Source organism: Labrus bergylta, chromosome 15 (genome assembly GCF_963930695.1).
Source record: "Labrus bergylta chromosome 15, fLabBer1.1, whole genome shotgun sequence".
Lineage (NCBI taxonomy): Eukaryota > Metazoa > Chordata > Actinopteri > Labriformes > Labridae > Labrus > Labrus bergylta.
Genome location: NC_089209.1, coordinates 26,961,950 through 26,980,288, shown reverse-complemented (window position 1 = coordinate 26,980,288; position 18,339 = coordinate 26,961,950). Strand labels below are relative to the sequence as shown.

General features: G+C 41.4%; 1 protein-coding gene across 1 annotated transcript in view; it reads right to left on the bottom strand.

Annotated features, from left to right (window-relative positions):
- Positions 1 to 10,585, bottom strand: part of ptchd4 (patched domain containing 4) — a 42,439-nt gene extending 31,854 nt beyond the window's left edge. Inside the window, exon 1 of the mRNA XM_020644023.2 lies at positions 5,674 to 10,585. Within this exon, the coding sequence (XP_020499679.1) occupies positions 5,674 to 6,273 (600 nt within the window). The 5' untranslated portion in view covers positions 6,274 to 10,585. The remainder of the gene's footprint in view (positions 1 to 5,673) is intronic.
- Between the last annotated feature and the right edge of the window lie 7,754 nt (positions 10,586 to 18,339).

Sequence of the window (18,339 nt, the reverse complement as noted above, 5' to 3'; positions counted from 1 at the left end):
TAACTTATGAGACTTGATAAATGTTAAATGGACTTGAGCTTGTATATTTATTTTCTAGACTTCTGACTACTTAAAGCTCTTTTACACCACAGGTCACACCTACACATTCACACACTGATGGTAGAGACTGCTGAGTAAAGAGACCATCAGAAGTAACTAATCCATTCACATGATGCTTACAAAGCAGTGGGAGCAACTTGGGGTTAAATGTGTTGACGAAGGACACATCAGAAATGTGGCAGCAGGACATGGGGATCACACACCGGACCTTCCAGTTGAGAGACGACCAACTCTACCACTGAGCCACAGCCGACTTGAGAAGCACCTCTTGGTTAACCAAAAAGTTTGAGGAAATCATCAAAATGTGTACCAATAGGCCTGGGCAATAAAACAATAACGATAATTAGTGCGATAATTAATGCTCTCAATATAAATATAAAAAACTTCGATAAAAGTTTGATAGATTTAAACCTGTAATTACACCATCAACTGGGAAAGGGGGGACGCTAATGTGCCTTGAACGCTAGTTGCCACCCGACATAAAAGAGAAGATATCATGTTGCAGGGATATGGGTGGGCGGGCTTACAGACGTTAGGAAAGGAATGGAACAATAGCTGATATTAGCGATAGCGACACTGAAGAAAACACTGAGTGTAGCGGCTCAAAGCAGGAGAAAACATCGTCGACAAAATGACAAGAAGACGAGAATGGACAATCAACGTCCGGAGTTTAGAGACATTTTGGCTATTTACAGTCCGACAAAAAACAGAAGAAAGTGCTCGGTAAGAAACGCAGCTAAAACAGACAACACCACAAACCTTTTCCACTGTTTGAAACAATATGACCCGTTAGAACACAGCAAAGGAAAGAAATGACCGGACATCATAAACGAGTGTTAGTGTGTCTTTATTGTAAATAATATAAACAGTCTGTGGTGTGGACCCTCAGTAAGCAGCGAGCCAGTAAGTGTTACTGCCCAGCAGCAAACTGTCATATCAGCGTTTTCCAGCTCCTGTTCTGACAATAAATGATAATTAAACCAAAATTAACCATCTGGTTTATTCAACTTTCACTCTGAAGCAAAAATCTGCCTTTACATTTGAAAAAAATAACAATTTAACATTTCCTAGTCATATCGCCCAGGCCTACGTACCATGCCTGGAACCATGACAACCAACTACCCCAATACTCGTGACCATAAAACATCTGATTTGGCGTAAAAACAGCGTTAACAAACTGCGAATGATATTGCTTCTTCTTAAATGTAACTTAAGTCATTGTTATCGTGTTTATACCATTAATATAAGTTTTATAGTTTGTGTTTTTGAATATATAAATTATATTCACTGTGTTAGCTAACTAACTAGCTAGCCTGCTAGCGGAACTAACTGTTTGCACACTGGGGGAAGAAAACATTGCCATGTTAACAGAGAGCTCCACCAATCAGAGATATTGTATTGTAGTAGAGGCTATTGTAGTTCTTTTTCCCTGATAGCACAAATAAATCTTGTTTTTCTTTAAACAAGGTTGACATCATATAAACTTGTGTCTCCTGAAGGAGCATTAAACATCGTTTTACACTCAGGTGTAGCTCCTAGTCAGTACAACTGTGATGGTTATGACATCTAAAATCCGCTATAAAGAAAATGAGTGGGATTTTGACTTCTGGAACTGTTGATTTTAACAAACTGTTTGCCTGATGAACGTCTACTATCCAAACGATGCCAATAAATGTCTGCTTGCAAGTTAGACAGGGTGCTGGAGTTTACCTTTAAGAGCACACATTGCTCTCCTCCACACCTGTCAGATGCACAAAAAACATGTGTGCAAAGTTTTTTTTTCTGTTATTAAAAAATCAAAAAAATTGCACAGTGTTCGGTGCCTAGGAATTCCATTTGTGTTGCCATATTATTAAAACAGGTATCTTTATTGCTTTGACTTTGTAATATTGTGTCAAAGCTTTAAATTCCAGTATCATGACGACCCTCATCAGTGCATCCATCAGATACAATATGTCTCATCAGCTACTGTTAATTCTTTGTCATTTCATCTAACTTAATAAACCATGGGAGAAAAGAATGGTGAAGAGGTTGAATTAATGCATGATTCAATAACAGCACATTATTTTTATCTGTTTCTTCATAAAGTTTTCAATCTATATTAATTTGAGTCCAATGATGTGTGTCTGTGTAGCTTTGTTGGCTTCATTTCATCACAGTCATGTATTTTTCAAACCTGACAGTTTAAAAAGAAAAATTATAAATCTTTAAAGAAACTGCAGACAGAGCAAACAAATAAAAAATATAGCTATTTTAAGCAATTTACCGAAGGAACAGAGCTAAAGTTCAGCTCAGCAAAAAATCAAACTTTTTTAAAAAGACAACGTCTGTATAACAAGCACAGAAATAAACCCCGGCTGTGACATCAAAGAGGGGGATGAGGCATAAAAAAGTCAGGCGAATGAATTAGCTCAGACAGCTCGTCAAACAGGCAGACAGAGAGCAGAAGGATTCAGGAACATGGAGGCTGCAGAGTGCCTGATGCATCCAGAGTAGAGCTGGAGAGGAGGGAGGTCACATCAACCCGTCAAGGAAAAGAAAAAATGCAATTCATGCTGGAGAGGAGATGATGTTAGGACGAGTGTGCCTCAGTATACTGTACAGTGTGAACAAATATAAATGTGTCAGGTAACTTCCATTATGAGGGTTAGAACTCTCAAGCTTATGATTATCAACGATATAGGGTTATATATGAGAACCAATAGAAATGCCAGATGTTGTTTTTCAGCATTTGATTTGTATGGATTCTCTTCTCTTCAGTGATAAACATAATTGTCATTTCATATATTTATGTTAAGACTGTGTGGTTGTTACTTTGGTGTTTGAACCCAGAGATGAATCATTATCTTTATAAAATGTCGTCTGGAAAGATGTTCAGACCCACGACTTCTAATCCAAACTCAAAGAAGAAGCACCACGAGCAAAATGCCTTCACTTCAACTACAGTCAAAGGTTTCAGACGTCTGATTATCACCGAGGAGAATATATCTATTTTTATTATGAGGTGAACTAACCCTTTACCAGCGTAAATGTTGAATGGACTTACACCGCAGGTCACACCTACAAATTCACACGCTGATGGTAGAGGCTGCTGTGTGAAAGTGTCCATCAGTATTAACAAACTGTGTACTTACATACACATTCATACCCGCTGAAGAAGCAGTGGGAGCAACTTGGGGTCAAGTGTCACATTGGACATGTGGCAGCAGGAGCTGGGGATTGAACCCTCAACCTTTCAGTCTTTCCACCAGGGTTTCCACCAGACTCAGTTGGTAGAGTCGTTGTTTCTTAACCAGAAGGTCGAGGGTTAGATCCCCAGCTCCTGCAGCAACATGTCCGATGTGTCCTTGGGCAAGACACTTAACCCTTAATTGTTTCATCTGCGGTGTATAAATGTGTATAATTAGTTACTTCTGATGGACTCTTTACTCAGCAGTCTCTACCATCAGGGTGTGAATGTGTAGGTGTGACCTGCTGTGTCAAAGAGCTTTGAGTAGTCAGAAGAATAGGAAAGAAATATACAAGCTAAAGTCCATCTACCATTGAGAGACAATTGACACTGAGCCACAGCCACCACATGTGATAGTTAGATGACAGTGTGACTCGTCCTGTCGTAGTGTTCTGCTCTGCACAGGTGCTAACGTCTTCTCCTTGTGGAATAAACTTTCATTTCCATACAGAGAGTCACTCCTGACGATTACTGTGTATTATGACACAGATAAGCACAGGTGTTTAGATGACAGTAGGACCACTAAGGGAGGGATATTAAATTTAAATCATCATCGATTATTAAGAGTGCCTCATTAAAATAATCCTCTCCAAGATGCCACCTTCTCATACGGTAGGAAAAGAGCCCTCTTTTGGATCTGTGAACACATTTTCTCAGACAATTCAATGAGTTTTAAAACAGTTTATCTTTAAGGGGTTGGGTGAAGAAACAATTAATTAAATATTTTGGGAAAAAAAATCAGAAATGCCATGATTTCCAGGTGCTTACTCGAGGTATGAGATGCATTTTTTGAGATTGTTTTCTTTATGGATGTTTGAATGTTTATGTCTGATAAACATCCCCTATTGTTACTCATTTTTCTGCATGTATATGCCTTGCAGGCATAGGTTACAGGTCAGATTCTAACCCATCTCTGTACATGGGGCTCACACACTAAACCCTAGGGTACTGGCGCCTCTGAACGTTTTAAAAGACACATTTTAATACAGGTTTTTGCCTGGACAGTACTGACATCTATCTTTTGTACACAGCCATATTAAAGAAGTTCCGTATATGTGTTGAAAAAGAGTTCACAGCCTGTATTTGACTCCCACTTGTCATTAAAAACAAAACCCACTGTGTATTCTCAAATGTGTAAGGTTTTTTCCATACTCCACTCAGACACTGATGCCACTAGGGTAGCTCACACTGCCATGGCAGCTCTCAATGGAACTTACAACCCGCCATGCTTGAGACCAGGCTTGTGAAACATTAAATATGAGCCTGTGTCTGTTTAGGCCTACTGCATGTGTGGCAGAGTGACATGCACTTGAAAATCAAATTGCCTGGTGTTGCAAAACTGGTGTTTATAAAGCCGTGTGTGTCCAATATAAGGCATGCCTTAAGGCCATATGCCATAGAGACGATAATCCGCATTTAAATCAATCCAATACTTGTTGTAATTGCCTTGTGGTTTGCCAATTGGTTTAATTAGAATTAACACAAAAAACCTAAAGGCTAAAGAGCCTTACTAAACCTGCATGTGATGCAAGCCTGCAAAATATTTTTAGTTTGCATGCTCTCAAACACCTGATTGCATAGGGCACCATCTGCAGAGCACATCTGCACCTGATGCATCTGTCGGGCATGTGCACCTGTATCTATCTACATGTGCAAATGTATCTATCTACATGTGCACCTGTATCTATCTACATGTGCACCTGTATCTATCTACATGTGCACCTGTATATATCTACATGTGCACCTGTATCTATCTACATGTGCACCTGTATCTATCTACATGTGTGCTGCCGCTTACAGCTGAAGTATAGCTGCATGTGTGGAGCTTCATGAAAATCATTAAGTGACAGGAAGATCCAGGCTGTAACCATGTCATGCTGCATGTGCAGCTAGGAGGGAGGGAGGGAGGGAGGGAGACACTGCATCAAAAAAAGGGCAGGATATCCCTGTGTGTGCATGCGTGAGTGTATGTGCGTGTGTGTAAGTGGCTGAGTGAGTGAGGGGCTACAATTAGCCAATAAATTCACCTGCATCAAGTGTGTATGTGTGTGTGAGGTTGGGGGAAGGGGGGGGGGGACTGCAAAGCTGACTGTTAGTGTGATAAAAAGGGTTCCCTCGCTCTTGATACATGTAGCAATCTGCAGCCCCACACATCACAAGCCCACTGCCTTCATTCAGAAATTATGGCAAGCTCTTAAGAGTCAGACAGCTACAGCTATTCACATGCTGCCTGCTGCTGCACTGCCACCATGGCTCTAATGGGGAGGTTTTATTTCTTATTTATATATTTATTTATTGAATGGTTGAGAGGGGGGGGGGTGATCACAGGCCTGTTCGGCATGCATGTAAGTGGCTGCAATGTGCAAAAAAAAAAAAAGCCTCACCTTTAATGTTGTGTTTGGATAGCTCACGGGCACCTTAAGGAAAGTGCTGTTGGAAAGCACCGCCTGTCTGATATCCTCGAAGATGGTGATGATATCATCCAAGAGGCAGCGCTTGTCCCTGTGGCTCAGGACGCAGAGGTGCGCGAACGTGTAATTGAATCCCTTGTAATTGACGCGCAAATCCAACACCTGCTTGTGGACCTGCAGGACCTGGTCGGCCAGCTCCAGGATGTTCCCCCCGGACTTTGCCAGCAGGATCAGCCTGCCATATCTGCCCGGGGTGTGCAGATCCGAGTACAGCTTGTGCTTCGACTGGTCGATGGGAAACAGGCTGTTGGCGAGACTCCGCTCGATCTTGGCGAGGCTGTGAGTAGGGGCGACCAGCACCTCCAGGTCCGTCTCCGGCTTGAAGCGGCTGAGCACGGTAGATCCGAAAATGATGGTGAGGACTGCGGGGACCGTGAGGAAGAAAACGGGATGCCTGCTAACGAATAAGCCCAGCCAGTAGAATGAAGCCTTGAGCCCTCTGTGTATCACTTGCCGCAGCATCCTCCACAAAATCCAGCTTGCAGATGCCCCGTCTCCTCCGATGAAGCACATGTGACATCAGACTCCGATCCCCGGCTTAGTCCAATTCGTAAGAAAATAACACCAGGCTACACCACCACCACCATGCACACACGTTCACACACGCACGCACGCACGCACGCACGCACACAAACACACACACACACACACACACACACACACACACGCACACCACAACACCTGGAAAAACAGCACTGCAGCAATTCGCGGCAAGACGGACGGACACAGACAGGCAGACAGTCAGAATATCATCGTGCATAAGCCGATGGAGACGAGTCCGTGTTGTCTGCTCTCAAGCCATTCCGTCTCCGTGTGATGGAGAAAACAAAAAAGCCGTGGAGTCTCCTTTCGCTGCACCGGCTGCAGTAGCAGCGACGAGCCGTGGCGGCGTGAGGTGCATGTGTGCCTCCTGTGTGCCTCTTACAGCTCTCTCTCACACCAGCAGTGGCGCCTGATTTATGTACTTAACTGTAACCATGTGGCGGGGAAAGAGGGGTGGGGGTGGTGGGGGGCAGGATGCTTGTGCCTGGTTATTTTTAGGAACAGTGGATGCAACATGAGAGTTGTAAAAATGTGTCCTGCAGGTGGCTTAATGGCCAAAAGCACTTGCAGGGATGAGTCACGGTTAGCTTCATGAATGGGGAAAACCCACCTTGAGCACTGCTTTGTGCTGAGTGGTTTATACAGGGCCAGAGCAGAGTGGTGTGACAGGGCCATGCCCCCCCCCCCCCCCCCCCCCCACCCATTCTTTTAAAAAACAGCCTGTCTGTTTAAGTGGATTGGCATGGATGACTCTCAAAGGGACACACACACACACACACACACACACATCCTCTTTAACTCCAGTCATTACCACTTCTGTTAATCAAATATTGTTTTGTTGGAGTCCAAGAAACCTGTCACTGCTCACTAAACTTGCACATTTCCCTGCCTTACATTAAGCCAGTGTGAGAAAGTGATGGGACATGATAATTTAATGTCCATTTGATGGTCATTCTGAGTGCAGAGGGTTACAGCATTGCCGGCATACATACTATGTATGTTCGTGTTTGACCTTGAGCTGGGTCGTGTTGGGTATCAAACCTTCAGTGACATTGGGTTAGTTTAATGTAACATAGAGAATGCCTTCAATTTGCAAGCAGTGCATTTAAGCCTGACTCATCATTGGTGTTTTTTATCTGGCCAGCAGAGGCAGCACTGAGACTCACTGCTGCTGAGCACCATGCTGGTGAGAGGGACGGACACTATAGATTTAAATTTACATGATGTGCATTAGCTGTGTAGTAAAACATCCAGTCTATTTGATAAATCATGGTTCGCATGATACTTCCTCCAGCTAACACCAGATGTATTGTCTTGAAAACCCTTAAAAGGCTTTATATGCAATTTTTTGATCCAGCAGATGTCGCCCTTGAGCACCAGCATGAAACCAAAACAACTTGCGCTGCATTGTTGTGTTAGCATGCTAATGCTAGCGATCTTTATTATGCTGGTATCTTCACACTGCATGTAAATTTACCTGAAATGAGCGTGATCTAGAAACACAGTTAAGCAGTGAGTACAGTATGTTATTCTTCTTTTCTCTAGTCCCTCAATTAAACAACTTTTATACACGAGGGGAGGAGTCAGCCGGCCGTCCTGGCGATGTAAACAAAGTGAAGATAGGACTCTGAAAACATCACAGACAGTGGGAGTCGGGTGTTACACCCATTGTAGACAGTCATGACTCACAGAGTTATTTTCAGAGGATATACTTCATTTATACATTTAAGTGTGAAAAATCACATATAAAGACTTCAAGTCATCCAAACTAAATGACAGACAAACTAAATTGTCAATAAAAAATCTAAACTGGTCACTAAGATTGCCTACCAACCACTGAGTATGTAGTTCTAACAACTCTTGGTAACTATAAGAGGTTTGGGCCCCCTTTTAGGCCCCTCTTACATCTTAAGCTGAACATCCCAGGAGTCAATGCTCGTATACTTTAATACAGCCGAAGTTTCTTTCCATACAGCACAAATATGTTCACAGCAATGCTTTATGGAGGCACAACAATAACTTTAAAACATATTCAAACGATCATTAAAGAGACAGTCTGGCTGTGAATGTGTGCTGGTTTGAACCTAAGAGACATTTTTTATAAAGAATGGCAATAATCCAAAGAAATAAAAAATAATGGATACCCAATATATTTTGACCCTCCCTCCGACGTGGATTACAAATAACATTTATTATTTAAACCGATATGTCTCAGATTATTTTTCTGTCCTCTTGAGCCACAAGAAACTAGGAATAAGGATAATGCAGGGGTCTTGTGACTAGAGTGGTAAAAATAACTTTACTGTTACATATTCATTTTCCGATTAGTGCAGAATCGTTTGAGGTCTGGGATCCTGAGGCAAATTTCCTCTCTACAGCCACTGGAGCAATTAGTCAACTTAAAGGTTACACTGTTTTTTTTTCTCCCCCTTTCACTTTTCTCCTTATTACATTTCTGCTTAGTAAAATCCTCACAAACGCATGTAACTGCCTGCTGTGTTGACCAGATCCACAGACAAGGATTATACCGCCAATAACGTCTCTGTGAGCATTTCATCAATGAACAATCCCAGCTCAGGATTAGAATGAGCTTGTGCTTGTTACAGTACAGTTGTATTCTCTCGGGTTTACAGAGGTTATTATCAATGAAACCTCTTACCAGTGCTTATACAAAGAAAGCTACTCAGAGAAACCCCCTTAAGTGTAAGTGACCTGGACCTGAATGTTGCCAGCACCTCTGATAGTTGGAGGAACAGCGGCGAGGAAGGAGCATAAAAAGTAGGGCATGCACAGTTTCTGCCTCTGCACCTGAATAATTTCTTGGCATGAGTAAGTGTTCATTCAACAGTCTGCCAAACAGGCCTCCTGAGCACAAGCTGCAGCAGCCATATTTGTTCTTATTTGTTTTTCCTTTGATTGTCGTCATGAGCGTTTGTCGATGTCAGTGACAAAACTGGAACCCCTGCTCACAAAGCCAGCACGAGGAACACTGAATGATTCAAACGGGTGCACTTTGAGTGACTAAATCATTATTCTGGATTTCCAGCTGTTCAGAGTTCTAGAAATTCAAAATTCAGAAAAGCCTTCACCCCTGAGAGATCGTTTCTCCCAATTCAGCGACCTGCCCATGCCATGTATTATAATATATATATATATATATATATATGTATATATTATAATACAGCTGTCATGTGAATCTACTAATGCATGGTTGAAGCATGAATCCTCATCAGTATGCACAGTTTATAGTCACTAACATGCTTCAGACTTCTACTCTGGTGGTGTGTGGGTCTTCTTCCCTCATCCCGAGGTGGTGAATCTCATTTATGGAAGAACTTAATCAGAGGCGCACACAGTGGCCACACTCGGCTTTATCGTTGATGCAAGATCCCTCCTTAAGAACCACAGCTTGGTCAGTGGAGAGAAGGTCACCGATGGTAACCCTGAGGTGTTGTAGCAACGTCCTGCAATAAACCAATGTGGACATAACGGCCTCTTTTCAACTGTCATTGTCGGGGGAAATCTTCATCTTCTGATGCAGTGTTCTCAACTTCAAGGGGGAAACACAAGAAAATGGTGCCTTGGTTGGGGCACAGGAGGTGATCTGCCTCTCCAGCTACCAGACCAATTTCCTCACTGGGACTTGAACTGATGATCTTCTGGTTCCCAACTCAAGTCCTTACAGACTGAGCTACTGCCGTCCCCAATGTATGAAAATGATGCTTCATGGCTATTTCAAAGTTTAAAGCTGTGTTTTGTTGCTTGTTTGCATTCAGCACATTGATAAGTATATGATTTCTGTTTTATATTCTTCATTTCCAAAGGTTTTTCACCTAACAAAGCTAACTGAAAGCTAACAAAGCTAACTGCAGAAAATCAACTTTCTAAATAAAAGGAGAAAAAAGGGAAAGTTTGTATTTGAGTGGAATCCATTTATTTTTTCAAATGATGAGTCAACAGTGTGACAACCACAGACAGACAAAAATATATCAAATAAATAAGAACTCACATTAATATAATTTATTGAATAAATATTCCTTATACTTTTATTTATATCAGATGGACACTTCACATAACAACCTCTGTCTTCAGTGTGAATGTGTAGGTGTGACCTGTGGTGTAAAAACTAGGAAAGTGCTACTAAATTAATGATTTGTTGGTATCAGTATACATATCACCAACATGTGTATGTTTAAGTTGACATTATTAAACTTTATTATTGTTGAGTCAATCCCTCTGTGTTTTTTTGGTGGCAGTCCTCACAGTTAGGTCTTCCTCACACTCAATGTGTGTCTGTGCAGTGTGCGCGGGTGTGTATGTGTGTTTGTGTCAGGTCTGTGCGACTTTATGAAAGTGATTTTCTGCCTCAGTGGCTAATGCTAGCAATGTCCTGTAATCCTGCAGGGTGCTCTAACGGCTCTGCTGTTGTCCTCACTGCTAATCAAAGCCATTCATCAGCACCTCAACAAAGACTCAGACACAAAAAAAACAGGCCTTACACTCAAATGCACCTATGCTATTTTATACTGCGACGATGCACATGCAACAAAAAGCCAAATTTTCATACAAACTGCTGTAATTGTGTATTTTATCAAATCATTTGTTGCTGCTTCTAAACCTTACTTACCCTTGAGATGCACAGTCTGGTTAACTGAGAAGACAACAAAAGAGCTCCTGTCAGAAAAAAAACAACAACAACAAATAGACTAAATACAGAAAAATCAACTGTGACATGCCTTGTGCCCCCAAAGTCAAAAGCACTTTACTTTATTCTCTCAACAGTCTAGGTGAAGGCAAACATAGCACATCTTTTAGCAAAACTAGATTTTAGCTCCAAACATTTCTTTTCCTTCATTTTGATCATATTTTATGCACCAAATTGTAACTATGATGGTAAATGGACTTGAGCTTCGCAACTAATAAGCATCTTGTCTGGTTCAATAAAACATTTAAAATGATCCATGTTTTCACTTATTGTGCCAGGCATGGCTGCTGCCTTGTTTCTAAGGGACATATATGAGGATGGCATTAATCATGTCATCAGATTCTGCCCCATAAAACATCAAGCTGATTTTACAATATGTCAAAAAAATATCCTTTAAACTCGACAGCTGCTTTTTATATTTCTAGATTAACTTCATCACCTAATTGCTGAGTCATTGCATTTGCTGTGAGAAGAAAGTGATTCTAATCCTGAAATCAAATGGATGCACATCTGCCTCCCTGAAAATAGCTCACAGTCAGCACAAGGAAGATCAGCGAGTGTCACTTTGTGTCCCAAAAATACCTGCACACAATGAGGCTGTGTGATTCTATTTTTGTCTGTGCTCTATCAATAACTTTGGGGGACAGTGACAGTGAATGAATGTCTCCTCCTTGCTGGATGACACAACATCTAGAGCTGCTCTAAATCTATCCAGAGGAGGACTGCATGCTGCACAAAGCAGTTGCTGTCATTGCTTTATTGGCTGAGTGACAAAGTTAATACCCCTAAAATGCATACACAAACGACCTCCGCCTAATCATGTCAAGAACAAAGTACTTTTGTCACTGAGTTTCCATTCTTCTTCACTTCAGCTTCTCATCTAATGACCGTTAAGCTTTACAGAGAACCAAACTTTGTCATGGAGTTTTAGCTAAATTTAGCATCCTTTTGGCTAATTCATTCTCAAGAAATCTTAATAACTTGAAACACTCTCAAATGCCTATAAATGTGACTTAGCAAAAAAAAACAAAAAAAAAAACAAGTAAAGGGTTTGCTAAATGAGGGTTTGGTAGTGGATTTCACTGATTGATTCTGATTATACTCCATTGTTCCCTGCAGACTATACACCCTAATGGGTCCTCCACTGTTCATAGTAAGCCCACTTAACACAAATTGGGTGTCATTAACTGGCCTTTATTCTCTGCCACTTTGTCCTCTGACACATATGTTACCAAATATAGTCAAACATTTACCCCCTACCCTTAAAATAAACAAAGAAACGAATAAAAGCAACAACTCCCAATACAATGTCAAGTTCTTCTAAAAACAAAGGAACTGGACCCAAATGCAGAGACCAAGAAATTATTTATCAAACTAAAACTCAAAAGTAAAAAAACATGGCTTACTTTGAAAAATCCAAATGAAAATAATCACAAAAGATAACCACATGAAAAAACTGACCACTAATGCCTGGTACAAACTAAACGACTTTTAAAATCTTAAACAATTTTGAAAATGTGAGAGACCCCACACATGACAACAAACCGAATGACCGATGACCGATTCACATTTCAGATCTCATAGTGTGTGGTGAACAATTACACGATGAGCTCAGCACACCTCACACTCACTGATTCATTCGCCAACAACCAGAGTCTCGACTATCACAACGTGTAATCTCGCACGGTCAGACGTGATTTAGGCGTAAACAAACATGGCGGGCAAGCTAAATGTAGTTAGCTGTTAGCTGGTTCATCAATTCCTTGTCAGTTGGATTGTGGTTTGTTTTACAGGACACGTTGTATATAACTCATGTTGTTGCCACAAATCAACAAGTTGGTCCTGAATTCATGACATCCATTTAACTTTATGCTTCGCGTTTGCTGTTATTGCCATGGTAATGTTTGTTGTGCTTCCTGCTTCAGTCATCTTGCTTCCCTATTAGCTATTGTTCCATTCCACGAGAAGAAGAAGAGAATCTGTCAGAATAGTCTTTGGAACATCAGATAAACAGGCCTTTGCTGACTTTGGTCGGAAGGGGGGAATCGGCCCAAAAATCGGCCCGATTATCTTGTTGTCTGAACCCCGCTTAAAATGGGGAAACTCTAAAAACTAACATAGACCAACTACTAAAAATGAACTCACAACAAGAGGGAAGGAACACTGAGACTAAATATACAGGTTTAATCAAACACAGATGAGACTAATGACACAGGTGAAGACAATCAGGGAAATAAACATGGAGGGAAAACACACAGAGGCAGGAAGAAAATACAAAAGCAGAAAAACTGTGGACAGGAAATACAAAATAAATCAAGAAACACTAAAGACACACAGAACTCAAGAATCTAACAACAACAATACAAACTAAAACATAGAGAAACACAAGTATAGGAAATAAGGAAACAAGACTTAACTAGGAAACATTAAGATAAAATACAAGGGAAACTACTAAAACAAGAAAAATAAATCTAAACTCTGAAAATACAAACGCACAACTAAACAAGACAAAATCATGACATACAATTATTTATCTCTAACTGTTTGACATTAGAAAGTCCTGTCAATTTCCCCAAAGGTCAGTTAATGAGGAGCTGAAGTAACGTAGCTTGCTAAACACGACTACAATGTAGAAGTCTTAATCTAACCTTGCTCACCATGAGACAGGAAGTAGCTTTTGGTGGGGCTAATTATACTTGTGAATTCACCAAACTTTGTAGACATGAGCCCAGTGGAGAAATTGTACAGTGGTTATGGATGTTGTTGGTGCATGGGTGTTGCTAAATTACTCATTGGCGCCCCCCGACAAAATTTCAAGAAATCAGTTCAAGCAGCAATTTCAACATATGATAATGAAATTTCTTAAACATATCATATCATGTCAAGATAAAAAAAAATAAGCCTTAAGGATCCGTTTCATTTATTGTCAACAACAAGTCTGCCATTTAGAATTATTTGGCTATGAAAGATTTGTAACATTTACTGTTTTTCTAAGGATTAAATCCTCCTTGGATGTTTATCCCATCCGATCCACTTGAACATTTTTTACACTAGAGACATGAATGACAAAGATTTATTAAAAATCCTCTTGATAACTCAAAGAGCGTGGCTGTGGCCGCTCCTCAAAGTTTAATGTCTCCATCACCGTGAAATAGGCAATTTGCATTGACTTAAACATATACCTGTCAAAACATTTGCTGAAAAAAAGTGAATATTGATGGTGATGTATACAAATCAGACACAATCTCTATTGAAACGATAAATAAATCCACAGTAACACATATTGCTTCACTACACACATTAAAGACTTCAATTAGCAAGGCGATGTAGCCACATGGGTTAATTGCTCGTTAAAGGTGTGCATGTGTGGGAGAGGCATGCTATTGCTAAGCTACACATTTAAACAATAGCAATGTTAAATGCAAACAATCAGCTTTCTTACACCATGCTGTCTGAATTAATGTAAACAATATCATTTAGCTTTTTAAACATCTCTAACAATACTTAAAAATTAACAGTCTCTCCAGTAAAGCTAACTTTAAGAACTATATGATATAAACACACAAAGAACTTACTTGTAGCATTGACGCACAAGTCCAACTCTGACCAAACAGATAAATATTACTTATTGACTGGAAAAACTTTTACTCCCATTGCTGACTTGCTCTCTCCCTGCAGCTTCTCCATACGTGCTCCTCTGTCTTCTAATTATCCTCAGCCTAGAGTTGTTAGTCTTAAAGGGACAGGGGCCTTTTTTACAGCCGCCTCCAGATTCACAGAGTGAATTTGAACATCTAAAAAGACGTAGGGGTCTATGCTGGGACAGTTACTTCTCATCAGGGAGAGCAGGGAGACTTATGAGCTTCACCACTGGTCGGATGTACGCTGTGTCCTTTACCAACACTTCAGCCAATTGGACTTGCCAGTCGACACCAGGGAAAACTTGAGTAACCTTTCCTACAGGCCAGCGTGCCCTCTGCAACTGATTGTCTATGATCATGGCAACTTCCCCCACCTGCAGGTCCTCAGCATCGGTCTGCCACTTCTGACGGGCCTGGAGATCTGGAAGTTAGTGCTTGAGAAAATGTTTCCAGAAATGATCTGCCAAGACCTGGCTATGTCTCCATCTTCTTCCCCAAATCTCAGTTCCATCATAAGGCCTGTTTCCACAAAGCGGTCTGGTTCAGTTCGGTTCAGTACGGTACCCATTTATTGGTGTTTCCACTGTCAAAAGTTGGGAATGGTACCAAAATAAGGGATCCGTACCTTCCTACTTTTTTGGTACCCTTCTGTTGGGGTACCAAGGGTACCGATCAGACCCTAAAGGGTCCCTTGAGTTTACTGTGTCCCATTCTTCTTCTTTGTTGAACTTAATTAATAGCGGGCTACACGGTGTTAGGCTGCTAAGATGTCACACTATTTCGTAGCTGACGTGTCTATCTCCATCCATCTTAAACTCTGCTTACCAACTAAGGGTACAGTTAGCTGTGGAAACGCAAGCAAGAAGTTACCATACAGAACTGAACAAAACTATACTGAATAAAACCAGACAGCTTGGTGGAAACTGGGCTATACACAACCTGTGGTAGGGTAGCATCCTGCCGCCCCTTAGGGAGGCCGTTAGGGGTGATGAGACCCGGGTCAGCAACGTTGAGGATCCCCTTGATCTCGATGAGGACAGAGTGCAACACCTCTTTAGTGACTGTTTGGGTTCCTAGATTTAAGAGATATAATCGCTCTTTCCCAATAACCTCTGAAATGTGGTGATCCTGGAGGATTGAAAACAAATCTGATCCGCTGTTTGGCTAGTTGATCTTGAGGCTCGGGATGAATGGCTGTGAAGGACTGCTGGAGCTCTCTTTCTCCTCCTCTGAAATGTGTGCCTTGGTCACACAGAAGCTCCCCACACCGTGCAATAAAGCGTCTCAGTGACATCAGGAATGCATCAGTATCTATGCTTGTGATGAGGTCGAAGTACACTGCTCGGGTGGTCATACATTTAAACAATATTCCCGAACTTTCTCATTCCCACGCCCAACATTGATGATGTACGGTCCAAAACAATCAACGCCTGAACAGTAGATGTTGTCTTGTTTTACAAAGTGGAGATAACGGTCCATTGATACCATCAACATCTATCATTGAGCCATTTATTGATGAGCCTCTGATTATTGGGATTTGAGTCAACAACTTGTACAAAGCCCCACCCTTTTGTCAACCTGCAGTATGAAAGCAATATATGTCATACTGTTTGCAAGGGGGAAGGTGCTGTTAGGACACGGTGTAACATTCCCACGGACATTTATGATAATGATAGAAGACATAATGCTTAAAAAATAGTTGTAGCTCTTAGAGTCACATTATCACTTATTATAATGATAATGGGTGGATAAGGTTGATATTAAGTTGGCGTTTCGGGGGTCCACAGCAGCAGGCCATCTCCATAAATGATCCAGAGGATCTTTTGAGACAAGGGAGCTAAGGAGCTTCCATGAAGATATATGGTTAGTAACTTACATGGTACATGAAGATTACAGATAGCAACATGCAGTATGGTGTGAGTGCATTAAGACAGACAGACAGACAGACAGACAGACAGAGGAGCTTAATGTGTCTGGTCCCCCGGCTGTCAAAGCCTATAGCAGCATAACTATGAGCTGGTCCAGCCCTAACTATAAGTTATATCGAAAAGGAAATTTTAAAGTGGGAGAGGGTTTCTACCTCCCAGACTCTGACTGGTAGATGATTCCAAAGGTGAAGGGCCTTGATAACTGAAGGCTCTACCTCCCCTAGTATATTTAGAGACAGTAGGTACCACAAGCAGGCCTGCATTCTGGGAGCATAATGTTTTTGAAGGGTAATACCGCACTATTTGGTCTTTAAGATGGTGCCTGACCATTATTTTTAAATTATATTCTATATTTTATAGGGAGCCAGTGCAGAGAAGCCAATACAGGAGGAATGTGGTCCATTTTCCTAGTTCTTGTCAGTTCAACTGCAGCATTTTGGACTAGTTGAGGAGTCTTTAGAGAATTACCAGAAGCCTGATAAAAAATAATTGCAATCCATACTAGAGGTAACAAATGCATGAACAAGTTTTTCTGCATCATTTGCAACAGGATATGCCAAATTTCAGAGATACTAATTCAAGGTGTTAGTTTTTGATGCATTTGGTGTCACTTTGTGTTTGTTTCCCCTCCTTTCTCCTTTCTGTTTTCTCTCTTGCAGTGTGTGCAGTTGAGGGCATGGCTGGCTGAGCATGAACGAAGAGCACCTGAATCTCATCAGGTCATCACTCAGGCCTTAAAGACAGATCAAGACTCCACTCCTGTGCCAGATTATTCCCTTTGCAGTCGGTAAACTGTGTCACACTCCTAGCCTAACCTTGAAGAACTTTGAAACTTTTTGCACCAGTGTTCCGTAGTGTTTGATCATCAGCCCCAAACCTATGCTAACAATAAGTCTATGATAGCTTTTATCATGAGTTTACTGTCTGACCGGGCTTGGGCTTTAGCGATTTCCTCCAATGATTCAGTCGTCACTCAGTCCTATTACACTTTTGTTAGTGAGATGCATAAGGTATTTCATCACAGTGTACAGGGTAAAGAAGCCAGTAATCTGCTCCTCTCTCTCCGTCAGGGTTCGGGTCCAGTCTCCCAATATGCAATTGACTTCTGCATTCTTGCAGCCGAGAGCGGATGGAATGAGGTTGCTATACAACCAAGTCCCTTGATGAACTCATTTCTTTAGCCATCCGGTTAAACAATCGGCTTTGAGAGAGACGTAGGGAAAGGGCAGGAAGACAGGTTTTACTTTGTGCTCGTGTCACACACCGTACTGCTCCCTTGTCCCTCCAACTTTCTGGTTACCATCAAGAACTAATTTCTCTATTTGTAATTCCCTCATCTACTTCTCCCATAGTCCTCGGCCTCCCCTGGCTCAAGCTACACAACCCCGAAAGTGAAACCAATCAAGGACAGAGCCCTCTCACTGCCTCCACATTGACCCTACTACTACTCCGTAGATTTGCTCCTTGGTGCTCCCCTTCCCTCCAGAAAGCTGTAACCTATCAAAACCTGAAGGGGAGGCTATTGAGCATTACATCACAGACTCATTGACTGCGGGCCTCATCTGTCCTTCCTGCTTACCAGTTAGAGCGGGTTTTTTCTTTGTTGAGAAGAAGGACAAGTTTTTGCTTGCATGCATAGACTACAGGGGTCTTAATGATATCACTGTTAAAAACAAGTACCCACTTCCACTTATTGATTCAGCTTTTGGTCCACTGCATCAGTCCACCATTTTCTCAAAATTAGATCTCCGCAATGCCCAGA